At 51.2% G+C, this 12,973-nt stretch overlaps 2 protein-coding genes across 2 annotated transcripts in view; one reads left to right on the top strand and one right to left on the bottom strand.

Moving 5' to 3' along the window:
• CNTN2 (contactin 2) overlaps positions 1-6,928 on the top strand; it is a 37,837-nt gene extending 30,909 nt beyond the window's left edge. The window contains exons 18-23 of the mRNA XM_074528104.1: positions 612-846; positions 1,562-1,677; positions 2,016-2,202; positions 2,377-2,489; positions 2,575-2,743; positions 3,710-6,928. Coding sequence (XP_074384205.1) covers positions 612-846; positions 1,562-1,677; positions 2,016-2,202; positions 2,377-2,489; positions 2,575-2,743; positions 3,710-3,819 — 930 coding nt within the window. The 3' untranslated portion in view covers positions 3,820-6,928. The remainder of the gene's footprint in view (positions 1-611; positions 847-1,561; positions 1,678-2,015; positions 2,203-2,376; positions 2,490-2,574; positions 2,744-3,709) is intronic.
• Positions 6,929-7,573: 645 nt separating this feature from the next.
• TMEM81 (transmembrane protein 81) lies at positions 7,574-9,883 on the bottom strand. The gene is made up of 2 exons (XM_005496848.4): positions 9,850-9,883; positions 7,574-8,970 (listed from the first exon to the last, which is right to left on the bottom strand). Exons 1-2 carry the CDS (start codon positions 9,881-9,883, stop codon positions 7,952-7,954), a joined length of 1,053 nt encoding a protein of 350 aa, XP_005496905.4. The 3' UTR covers positions 7,574-7,951.
• Between the last annotated feature and the right edge of the window lie 3,090 nt (positions 9,884-12,973).

Raw genomic sequence — 12,973 nt, 5'->3', positions numbered from 1 at the left:
GCCAAGGGCTGGTTTGGATGGATCAAGCACACATTTCCTTCGGGAAATCAGTGCCACCATCCCAGTTTGGATATGGGGATGAGCCAAGGGCTGATTTGGAGGAACCAAGCAACATTTCCTTCCGGAAATCAGTGCCACAGTCTCAGTTTAGACACAGGGTTGAGCCAAGAGCTGGTTTGGATGCACCAAGTGCACATTTCCATTGGGAAATCAATGCCTCCATCCCAGTTTGGACACAGGGTTGAGCCAAGGGTTGGTTTGGATGGACAAAGAAACATCTCCTTGGGAAATCAGTGCCACCATCCCAGTTTGGACACAGGGATGGTTTGGATGCACCAAGGGCTGGTTTGGATGCATCAAGCACACATTTCCTTTGGGAAATCAGTTCCAGTGTCCCACTTTGGACAAGGGGTTGAGCGAAGGACTGGTTTGGATGGATAAAGCAACATTTCCTTTGGGAAATCAGCACCACCATCCCAGTTTGGATGAGCCAAATCCCAGTTTGGGCAGACCAAGCGCACATTTCCTTTGGGAAATCAGCACCACCATCCCAGTTTGGATAAACCAAATCCCAGTTTGGATGGACCAAGGCTCTCTCTCTCTCTTCCCAGCCGACGCTGCGGGACTACCAGAACGGGGAGGGCTTTGGGTACATCGTGTCCTTCCGGAGGAAGGGCAGCCAGGCCTGGCTGAGGGCGCGGGTGCCGCACGCGGAGTCGCTGCACTTCGTGTACCGCAATGAGAGCATCGCGCCCTACACCCCCTTCGAGGTGAAGATCAGGGCCTACAACCGCAAAGGGGAGGGCCCCGAGAGCCTCACGGCCATCGTGTACTCGGCAGAGGAAGGTAAAGAGCAGCAGGAGAGCTGGGAGTGTTCACCTGGAGAGGAGAAGGCTCCAGGGAGAGCTCAGAGCCCCTTCCAGTGCCTGAGGGGGCTCAGGAGAGCTGGAGAGGGATTTGGGACAAGGGAGGGAGGGACTGGATGCAGGGAATGGCTCCCACTGCTAGAGGGCAGGGATGGATGGGGTTTGGGATGGAATTGTCCCTGTGAGGGTGGGGAGCTGGGATGGAATTCTCAGAGAAGCTGTGGCTGCCCCTGGATCCCTGGGAATGTCCAAGTCAAGCTGGATGGGGCTTGGAGCAGACTGGGACAGTGGGAAGTGTCCCTGCCATGGCAGGGGTGGCACTGGATGAGCCTTAAGGTCCCTTCCACCCAAACCATTCCACGACAGCACACAGTCAGAATTCCCAGTTTTGTCCAACCCACCGCCTTTCCTCAGCCAGACCTCAGCAGATCCGTGTCCATCCAGGAGCTCAGACGTTCCTTTGGCTCCTCTACTCCTCCAAACCCTCCGAGTGAGGATCCCCTAAGCCCAGCCCCGGCTGCCCCACAGCCTCGGAGCAGACACAGATCCCAGAGCTCACAGCTGTGGCCCTGCTTGTCCCCCTAAGTCCCCAAATCCCTCACACCAGCTGTCTGCCAGGGGATGACGCTCTGGGAAAACCTTTTGTTCCTGACAGGGCCCAAAGTCAGGAAAAGGATTTTATTCCTCTCTTTCAGAACCCAAAGCAGCTCCTTACAGGGTCATTGCCAAGTCTGTCCTGTCCTCGGAGATGGATGTGTCCTGGGAGCCCGTGGAGCAGGGAGAAATGACTGGAGTGCTTTTGGGATACGAGGTAGGAGATTCCAATGGGAACGGGAGACCCCGAGAGCCCAGCAAGGAAAATTCCCCCAGGTTATGTGAGGTGAAAGGAAACAGCATTTTGATTCCAGAGGTTGGGGGATAATTCTCACACCACGTGGTTCTAATGGGGCTGGCACTGCTCTCTCAGGAGAGATTAAAGGGAATCATCCCATTTCTCCTGCCTGCCTTTCCGAGGAGGCCGTGGCCTCATTCCTGGGCACACACAAAGCAAAACACACGGAAACAAACACCCCAAGTTCCTTCAGGGTGTGCTGATTTGGGATTTGCAGATCTCTCCTTCCAAAACCCACCCTGTCCTTTTCCACGCAGATCCGGTACTGGAAGGACGGGGACAAGGAGGAGGCGGCTGACAGAGTGAGGACAGCGGGGCTGGTGACATCGGCCCATGTCACCGGCCTGAACCCCAACACCGACTACCACGTGTCAGTGCGAGCCTACAACCGGGCAGGGACCGGTCCCCCAAGCCCTGCCACCAACGTCACCACCACGAGACCTCGTGAGTGAGCCCTGACCCCTCTGCTTTCCACAGGATCCCCCAAAATCACCCAAACTTTGATCTTGGTCCCCTGAACGCCCCACAGTGGTGACAGCTCAGGGGATGGCTGAGACCAGCACAGCCTTCTCCTCCCTCCTTGATTTACCCAATCCTGTCTGGTTTTGCATCCCTCAGCACCAAAAAGGCCACCTGGGAACATCTCCTGGACCTTTTCTGGCTCCACAGTCAGCATCAAGTGGGACCCCGTGGTGGCCAAGGCAGACGAGTCGGCGGTGACGGGGTACAAGGTGAGGCCAGCGAGGCTGGGATTCTCCTGGAGGTGATCCAAGGAAATCACAGGGAATGGGAGCTCAGCATTCCCTCTCCCCACAGATGCTCTACAGGCAGGATTCCCACTCGGCCCCCACCCTGTACCTGGCCAGCAAGAGCCAGATCGACATCCCCATCCCTGAGGATTTCACTCACGCCTTCGTCCAGATCCGGGTCACCGGGCCCGGCGGGGACGGGACTCCAGCAGAAGTTCACATCCTCAGGAACAGCGGTACCTGTGCTCCTCTGGCCACACCCACCCTGCTGACCACACCCCCTTCGACTGACCACGCCCATCCATGTGCTCCTCCGACCACACCCACCCAGACCACACCCATTCAACTGACCGCACCCACTCCTCTGACCACACCCATTCCACTGACCACACCCATATCCACTGTCTCCTATGGCCAACACCTGCCACTCTGACCACACCCACTCCATTGACCACACCCACTCCATTGACCACACCCACTCCATTGACCACACCCACTCTACTAGCCACACCCATACCATTGACCACAACCACTCCACTGACCACACCCATATCCACTGTCTCCTCCGGCCAACACCTGCCACTGACCACACCCACTCCATTGACCACACCCACTCTACTAGCCACACCCACTCTACTAGCCACACCCATACCATTGACCACAACCACTCCACTGACCACACCCACCGTGTGCCTCTGATCACACCCATCCATGTGATTACCTGACCACACCCACTCCCCTTTCCAGGACCACAGGAGGGTTCCTCCCGTGGGTTTTAGGTTCAAACTCTGGAATTGGTCATTTCTGGAATTGGTCATTTCTGGAATTGTTTTCTCCTGGAATCAGCCTTGGGTTCCCTTGTGCTGTTCACTCATAGGAATTCCTGACTCTTCTCCTTCTCCCCACTCCTCTCCCCAATCCCATTCCAGCCTGACCCAGCTTTAGGATCTACAGCCTCCAGACCCCACAATACCCAACTTCCCAAGAGTTACCACCTAAAAACCATTTAAGTTTTCCACCAAGAGTGAAACCCCATTTCTGTGGGGCCACAGCTCCATTGAATTCCCTAAATCCAGGGGCAAACTCCCAGAACCCACCCCCAAATTCCTGCTCCCAGCACTCCCAGGAGTTTCACCAGCACCAAACACACCAAAACCCCTACAAAACCTCCCTTAATTCCCTATTCCCTGTTTTTTTTCCAGGGACGAGCATGATGGTGGAGGACTCGGGGATGAGGCCGGCGCCACACGTCGTGGTCGTCACCACCAACTCCCTGCTGATGGTGGCCCTGATCAGCTCCCTGGAGCTCTGACCTTGGATCCTCCCCATCCCATGGGAACAACGCAAATCCCATGGGAACAACACCAAATCCTATGGGAACAACGCCAAATCCTATGGGAACAACACCAATCCCATGGGAACAACACCAAATCCCATGGGAACAACACCAATCCCATGGGAACACCAAATCCCATGGGAACAACACCAAATCTTATGGGAACAACACCAAATCCATGGGAACAACACCAAATCCATGGGAACAACACCAAATCCCATGGGAACAACACCAATCCCATGGTAACAACACCAATCCCATGGGAACAACACCAATCCCATGGGAACAACACCAAATCCTATGGGAACAACACGAATCCCATGGGAACAACACCAATCCCATGGGAACAACACCAAATCCTATGGGAACAACACCAATCCCATGGGAACAACACCAATCCCATGGGAACAACACCAAATCCTATAGGAACAACACCAAATCCATGGGAACAACACCAATCCCATGGGAACAACACCAAATCCCATGGGAACAACACCAAATCCATGGGAACAACACCAAATCCCATGGGAACAACATCAATCCCATGGGAACAACACCAATCCCACTTCGGGGCAGCACCACGGGGAGAGGATTGGAAGATTGGACCACGTGGTTGGAAGGGAGGAAGAAATTAAAAACAGCTTTTCTTTTTTTTTTTGGTTTTGAGGAACAAAAGCTTTCGTACAAGACATGGGTCTTTAACTGATTAAATGTTTTTTAAGGAAAATGAAGAAAACGAGGAATTCTCCGGGAATTCTGCAGCCAGCTGCCCCCGCCCTCACTGTATCCATAGGTTTTCTGCCTTACTGAAGCCATGTATGAGATAACCAGACTGCTAAATTTGACTTTTTTTTTTTTTAACTCTGTACAGTGAATTCCGTGGGGGGGACGGGGACTGAGGAGTTCAGGGAGCAGCATGTTCCACACCCATCCCACCACAGCCAGCTCGGAGCATTCGTGGGACGGGATTGATCCCTTTTCCCACAAAAAAGAGCCAAACCCTGCAGGACCCAGCCCAAGGAGACAAACCCACGGGAGGGACGAGCTCTGCCCCAGCCTGAAAAGCTTTTTTTACTGCTCTGGTGTTCACTTGCAGCCCCAGCCTGGTGCTTGTCTCAGCTGTGAGGTGCAAATTCCGTGTTTTCCCATATCCCACGTGCTTTTGGGGTGGATTTGTCACCCTGTTTGCCTCTTTGGGAAAAAGGGAACCTTTCCCAGAATCCTTAATTTGGGCCAGCTCTGCCTAAAAACGGAGGTGTCAATAAATCCAACTTCAGAGGGGCTTAAAGAAGGAATTTTTTTTAAAAAATGACAAAATTAAAACAGGAATGGGAGACTCCAGGAAGCCACCACTGGGACAAGAAGGAAAAATTGGACTCGGATTCATCTCCCTGCACTGAGAATTCACCCAGCCAAAATTCCAGGCTCGGATTGGGACTGCAAAGGCTGAGATCCAGCCAGGAAGAGGCTCTGGATTCCAGCTCCGACGGCTGCCGGGCATCCCAAGGAAATTCTGGGATGCTGAGGAGCCCCCTCCACTCCAGAGGCTGGGAAAAGCAGGAATGCTGAGCTGAGCACCCACAGGACTGGCTGGGAATCGATGTTGCCTGTTGAAATCTCTGTCTCCCAGTAAAGCAGTTGACCAAAGTTAACGAGAATTGCTCGGTGTTGCTGCTGGTTCCATCCCAAGCGGGGTTTTTAGGGATTTTTCCCTGGCTGTGATTCCTCAATCCCAGACAAAACCGTGCCAGCCTGGGCAATCCCAACCCTGGGAATTTCCTGGCTGGGCCCTGATGTGCAGTTTTCCCTTTAAATGCCAATTTTTAGCCCAGGTGGTGGCAGGGAAATCCCTCTCCAGACAGGGCAGCTCAGGCTTTGTTAAGCCCTGTTTTGGGCAGCCCCTTCTGCCATTCCGTAAATCCAGGGATGGGAGAGCCACGGGGAGGGATCTGCACCTCCAAATCCGGCATTTGGACCTCGGGAAATGACAAAAAATTGCATTTTTGGCTTGGAATGCTCCTTAAAACCTCTCAGGAGGTTCCTAAAATACAGCCCAGGGGTTAAAGGTGTGCAGAGCCAGGGAGAGAAGTGGAATTCGGGGGATTTGGAGGGAGGATGGAGAGAGGGAAGGATGGAGAAAAGATGGAGAGAGGGAAGGATGAAGGATGGATGGATAGAACGAAGTTTGAAGGATGGAAAGAGGGAAGGATGAAGGAAAGATGGACAGAGGGAAGTCTGAAGGATGGAAAGAGGGAAGGATGAAGGATGGATGGATAGAACGAAGTTTGAAGGATGGAAATAGGGAAGGATGAAGGAAAGATGGACAGAACAAAGTTTGAAGGACAGAGAGAAGGAAGGAGCCCTGGCCAGCCCCAGCCCCTGGTGATCCCAAAGGTCCCAGAGCTCAGAGCAGACAGAAACATTTTTTCCTAAATTTCTGCCCTTTATGGTGGGAATTCATGGGCAGCAATTAAGAAAAGATTGTTTTGCAGGGAGAGAGGGAAAAATGAGGCATAAAAAGGGTTTTTACTTCCCCACTTGCACCAACCTCTGCTATTCCTTTTTCATTCCTTCTCCCTTCCTTCTCCTATTATGATAAACATCCCCCAATCCTTAATGTCCCTTCAAAAATCAAAGAGAACCCTAAAAAAAAACCCCATTAAAGGCCTTTGTGACAGCTGGACCCCAGTGGCCATCCCAGCCCTCGGTCTCCAAATAAAAACTCCAATTATGGATTCATTTTCCCTGCTCCGAGCATCTGGCTCCCCTCAGAAATTACAAAACCCCGCAATCCAAAGATGAAGGAGATTTTTGGCTCCCGCCCTGACCCCCCCAGCAGAGCTGGAGCTTTCATCCCGCTGGATTTGGGAATCCCAGCTGGGCCCAAGACACCGAAATTTCCATGACAAAGAGCAGAGAGGCTCCTGCAGATGGGGCAGCTCTGCACCATTAACTCCCAGCCCGCTGTGATGGGTCATTCCCGATTTTTCCATGTACAGGAGGTGAAAAAAAACCCTCTGGGAATCAGCTCTGGGAAGTGCCTGGTTTGGTTTTTCATTTAAATAAATAAAATGATTTCCTTCCATCCCCATGCTTTTCGGTATCAAAGAATTTTTGTGTCATTCTGGTAAAAGGAAAAACCGTGGACGACCCCAAGAATCCCATCCTGAATTCCTAATCCGGGCTCCAAAGTGGCTGAAAATATTAATTTACAAACTGTGTCTGTTGCAAATAAATTCTAAATATCTAAATATTGAATACTTATGGGATCCATGGAACATCTTGAGTTGGAAGGATCACCAAAATCCAACTGTGGATGACCCAAAGAATCCCATTCTGAATTCCTGAATTCTTAATCCAGGCTCCAAAGTAGCCAAAAATATTCAATAATAAATATTGAATTATTGCAAATAAATTCTAAATATCTCATCAAATACTTATGGGATCCATGGAACGTCCTGAGTTGGAAGGATCACCAAAATCCAACTGTGGATGACCCAAAGAATCCCATTCTGAATTCCTGAATTCTTAATCCAGGCTCCAAAGTAGCCAAAAATATTCAATAATAAATATTGAATTATTGCAAATAAATTCTAAATATCCCACTAAATACTTATGGGATCCATGGAACGTCCTGAATTGGAAGGATCACCAAAATCCAACTGTGGATTTTGGAAAGGGAGGGTCACCAAAATCCAGCTGTGGATGACCTGAGAATCCCATTCTTAATTCCTGAATTCTTAATCCAGGCTCCAAAGTAGCCAAAAATATTCAATAATAAATATTGAATTATTGCGAATAAATTCTAAATATCTCATTAAATGCTTATGGGATCCATGGAACGTCCTGAATTGGAAGGATCACCAAAATCCAACTGTGGATTTTGCAAAGGGAGGGTCACCAAAATCCAACTGTGGACGACCCAAAGAATCCCATTCTTAATTCCTGAATTCTTAATCCAGGCTCCAAAGCAGCCAAAAATATTCAATAATATCGATCAATCCATGGAACGTCCTGAGTTGGAAGGGGAGGATCCAACAACGGACGATCCCAAGACTCCCACCCCGAATTCCCGATCCTAACAAAGAGCCAAAGCCGGGGAATTGCGTCAATCTCCGTTCATTTCTCGTGCTGCTCTCTTCCCGCAAACCCTGCCCAGGCAGCAGAGCCCGAGGCCGAACACGGTCCCCATGATCACCCCGCTCCCAATTCCCAGCACGGCCTCGGAAAACCACTGCTTCTCCCAAAAACGCTCCCGCCGCTCCCGGGGCCCCGTGGCGTTTTCCGGCACTTCCAACCCTTTGGCCGCCAGCTGCTGCTCCCAAGTCAGGGATTTCTCGAAGTCCAGATTCACCAGATCCCTGGGGATCACCCTGAGGCCGAAGTAGATCCTCTTGACGAGCTGGAAGGAGCTCAGCACCTGCACGTCGCAGCGGTAGGTGCCGGAATGCGACTCCAGCACCGGCGAGAAGCTCAGGGAACGGCTGGGGTTGCTGAAGGGATGGAACAGGAGGTCGTTGGTGGTGATGAGCCCCCGGGCGAACTTCCAGGTGTAGCCGAAATTGGGTCCCTCCAGGCTGGCGGCGTCGCGGGAGAGGCAGGTGAGCCGGAGGGGCTTTCCCTCGGCAACGCTGAGGTGCTGCAGGCCGCAGACCCAATCGCTGAGGCAGCGCGAGCGCACCAGGGAGCAGTTGCGGCGCTCCCCGGCCGGGCTCACCTCGCACAGCTGCTCCTGCTTCACGCCCAGCCCGCAGGTGACGCTGCAGGGCGTGGAGTTCACCAGCACCATGGGCTTCAGCCCCAGCGGGATGGACCCCACGCCCGGCGGGAGAGTCACGTCCAGCGCTGGTTCTGAGGGAGGCTCCGAGGGAAGCGCTGATCCCGATGGAGGCTCTGAGCCTGGTTCTGAGGGAAGCTCCGATCCCGATCTCGCTTCCGAGGGAAGCTCCGATCCCGATGGAGGCTCTGAGCCTGGATCTGAGGGAAGCTCCGATCCCGATGGAGGCTCTGAGCCTGGTTCTGAAGGAAGCTCCGATCCCGATGGAGGCTCTGAGCCTGGTTCTGAGGGAAGCTCTGAGCCCGATCTCGCTCCTGAGGGAAGCGCCGATCCCGACGGAGGCTCTGAGCCTGGTTCTGAGGGAAGCTCCGATCCTGATCTCGCTTCTGAGGGAAGCTCCGATCCCGATGGGGGCTCTGAGCCTGGTTCTGAGGGAAGCTCCGATCCCGATCTCGCTCCTGAGGGAAGCGCCAATCCCGATGGAGGCTCTGAGCCTGATTCTGAAGGAAGCTTCGATCCCGATCTCACTTCTGAGGGAAGCTCAGACCCCGGCACCAAGGGAAGACCCGATCCCAATCCCAGTTCCAAGGGAAGATCTGATCCCAATCCCGGTTCCGAGGATAGTTCTGAGCCTGGTTCCAAGGGAAGCTCCAATCCTGCTCCTGAGGGAAGCTCTGATCTTGATCCCAAGGAAAGTCCTGAGCCTGGTGCCAAGGGAAGCTCCGATCCTGCTCCTGAGGGAAGCTCTGATCCCAATCCCGAGGGAAGTTTTGATCCTGCTCCCAAGGGAAGTTTTGATCTCACTCCCAAGGGAAGCTCCGATTCCGAGGGAAGCTCTGAGTCTGGTTGCAAGGGAAGCTCAGATCCTACTCCCGAGGGAAGCTTCGATCCCGATCCCGAGGGAAGCTTCGATCCCGAGGGAAGCTTCGATCCCGATCCCGAGGGAAGATTTGATCCCGATCCCGAGGGAAGCTTCGAGAACAACATCAAGGGAAGCTTCGAGTACAATCCCAGGCGAAGCGCTGATCCTGACCCCGAGGGAAGCTCTGATCCCGAGGGAAGCTTTGAGTGCAATCCCAAGGCAGGCTCTGATCCTGATCCCGAGGAACGCTCTGACCCTGATCCCAAGGGAAGCTCCAAGCCCATTTCCAAGGGAATCTCCATCCCCGGTTCCATGGGAAGCTCCATTCCCAGTTCCAAGGGAAGCGCCGCTGGAATGCACAGGGCACACAGCAGGATCACCACCACGGGGCTCTGCTCCATCTCCCAGGTGCTTCTGTGTCTGGGTTCAGCACTCCGAACCCCCTGGAATCATCCCGTGAATCTTCCAGGTCCTTCAGGATGTCTCTGACATCCCACCAGGTCTAAACCTTCCACCTGGGAAAATCCTCCCGGATGTGGAGCTGGAGGCACAAGTGAAAAAAGACACAGCAAGGCGTTACAGGATCCACCAGGGAGGGAATTCCAGGAATTCCATCGGGAATGTTCTTTGAACAGGACAGGAGGATGTTCTGATCCATTGGATCCAATCCAACTCGGCCCAAATCCCATCAGTTTTGGGTGTGTTCGGCAATTTCGGAGTGAAATTCTCTCCTCTCTCTAAGACTCCCATCGTTATTTTTGATGGGTTTCATTTTGGATGGATTCCCACTGGAAAAGCAGCAGCTCCAGTTTCATTTTCCCCACCAAACTCTGAATTTCCAGCAGGAATTACTGCTGGCATCTCCCAAACAATGGAGGAAATCCCAAAATCCCAATTCCTCACGGGGGCCCTGTCCAATCCTCACTTATACAAACACATCCCAGTCTGGAGCACTCCCCAAATCCAACCCCAACATTCCAACCTCTACTGGGGCTGATCCATGGGAATCCAGGGTGGTCTGAGCCTGGTGGGCTCTGGTCACTCTGTGTCCACACCAGGCCCTGGAGCTGTTCCCATGGGAGCAGCTCTGATGTCACAGACGGGGCACAACAGCCCCAAACATTCCAAGGAAGAACCCTCAGGAAGCTCCAGCAAATCCTGAGGGCCTTCAGAAGCTCTGGGTGAGGTTCTGGATGAAATTCCCAACCTTGGAAGGAGCCACAGGAGTTGGGAGAGTTCTCAGAGCCCTCATTCCTGAGGGATCCAACCCCAAACCTCCACTGATGGATCCACAGGAATCATTCCCATCCCAGGAAAAACACTCAGAGAGGAGATTGAGGTGGGATCATGAGGTTCTCAAGCATCCCAAAAAAATAATGCACTGCTGAAGTGTTCTTCCCTGGAAAATCCATTTTTGGATGGAGGAACTCCCCCAGTTCTATGGAAACAAATAATGCACTGCTGAAGTGTTCTTCCCTGGAAAATCCAGGTTTTTGGATGGAGGAACTCCCCCAGTTCTATGGAAACAAATAAGGCACTACTGAAGTGTTGTTTCCTGGAAAATCCATTTTTTGGATGGAGGAACTCCCCCACAGTTCTATGGAAACAAATAATGCACTGCTGAAGTGTTCTTCCCTGGAAAAACCATTTTTTGATGGAGGAACTCCCCTACAGTTCTATGGAAACAAATAATGCACTGCTGAAGTGTTGTTTCCTGGAAAATCCATTTTTTGATGGGAGAACTCCCCACAGTTCTATGGAAACAAATAATGCACTGCTGAAGTGTTGTTTCCTGGAAAATCCAGGTTTTTGATGGAGGAACTCCCCCAGTTCTATGGAAACAAATAATGCACTGCTGAAGTGTTCTTCCCTGGAAAATCCATTTTTTGATGGAAGAACTCCCCACAGTTCTATGGAAACAAATAATGCACTGCTGAAGTGTTGTTTCCTGGAAAATCAATTTTTTGATGGAAGAACTCCCCACAGTTCTATGGAAACAAATAATGCACTGCTGAAGTGTTGTTTCCTGGAAAATCCAGGTTTTTGGATGGAGGAACTCCCCCAGTTCTATGGAAACAAATAATGCACTGCTGAAGTGTTCTTCCCTGAAAAATCAATTTTTTGATGGAAGAACTCCCCACAGTTCTATGGAAACAAATAATGCACTGCTGAAGTGTTCTTCCCTGGAAAATCCATTTTTTGAGGGAGGAACTCCCCCCAGTTCTATGGAAACAAATAATGCACTGCTGAAGTGTTGTTTCCTGGAAAATCCATTTTTTGGATGGAAGAACTCCCCCCAGTTCTATGGAAACAAATAATGCACTGCTGAAGTGTTGTTTCCTGGAAAATCCATTTTTGGATGGAAGAACTCCCCACAGTTCTATGGAAACAAATAATGCACTGCTGAAGTGTTCTTCCCTGGAAAATCCATTTTTTGATGGGAGAACTCCCCACAGTTCTATGGAAACAAATAATGCACTGCTGAAGTGTTGTTTCCTGGAAAATCCAGGTTTTTGGATGGAGGAACTCTCCCAGTTCTATGGAAACAAATAAAGCACTGCTGAAGTGTTGTTTCCTGGAAAATCCAGGTTTTTGGATGGAGGAACTCTCCCAGTTCTATGGAAACAAATAAAGCACTGCTGAAGTGTTCTTCCCTGGAAAATCCATTTTTTGATGGAAGAACTCCCCCCAGTTCTATGGAAACAAATAATGCACTGCTGAAGTGTTGTTCCCTGGAAAATCAATTTTTGGATGGAAGAACTCCCCCAGTTCTATGGAAACAAATAATGCACTGCTGAAGTGTTCTTCCCTGGAAAATCCATTTTTTGGATGGAGGAACTCCCCCCAGTTCTATGGAAACAAATAATGCACTGCTGAAGTGTTCTTCCCTGAAAAATCCATTTTTTGATGGAAGAACTCCACCCAATTCTATGGAAACAAATCATGCACTGCTGAAGTGTTCTTCCCTGGAAAATCCATTTTTTGATGGAAGAACTCCCCACAATTCTATGGAAACAAATAATGCACTGCTGAAGTGTTCTTCCCTGGAAAATCCATTTTTTGATGGAGGAACTCCCCCAGTTCTATGGAAACAAATAATGCACTGCTGAAGTGTTGTTTCCTGGAAAATCCATTTTTTGATGGAGGAACTCCCCCAGTTCTATGGAAACAAATAATGCACTGCTGAAGTGTTCTTCCTGGAAAATCCATTTTTTGATGGAAGAAGTCCCCCCGGTTCTCCACAGTTTCTGACCATAATTTTATGGAAAAGGCATCCCATAATCAGAATGTCCTGATGGGCATCCCTGGATTCCCACAGGGATTTGGGTTTGCCGAGTTCCTCTGCTTGCAATGGACATCCAGATCCATTTCCCTTCCTCACACTCCTCAAACTGAACTGAGCAATTCCCAAAGCTCCAGGAGGATTTTCCACCCCCAATCCCGCCTGGAGCCGCCCTCCCCTCCCAGCTCCGAGGGATCTGGGAATTCCA

This window comes from Zonotrichia albicollis, chromosome 28, assembly GCF_047830755.1.
Source record: "Zonotrichia albicollis isolate bZonAlb1 chromosome 28, bZonAlb1.hap1, whole genome shotgun sequence".
NCBI classification, from domain to species: domain Eukaryota; kingdom Metazoa; phylum Chordata; class Aves; order Passeriformes; family Passerellidae; genus Zonotrichia; species Zonotrichia albicollis.
The sequence above is the reverse complement of the archived record's forward strand: the minus strand, read 5'-3'. Positions and strand labels throughout refer to the sequence as shown.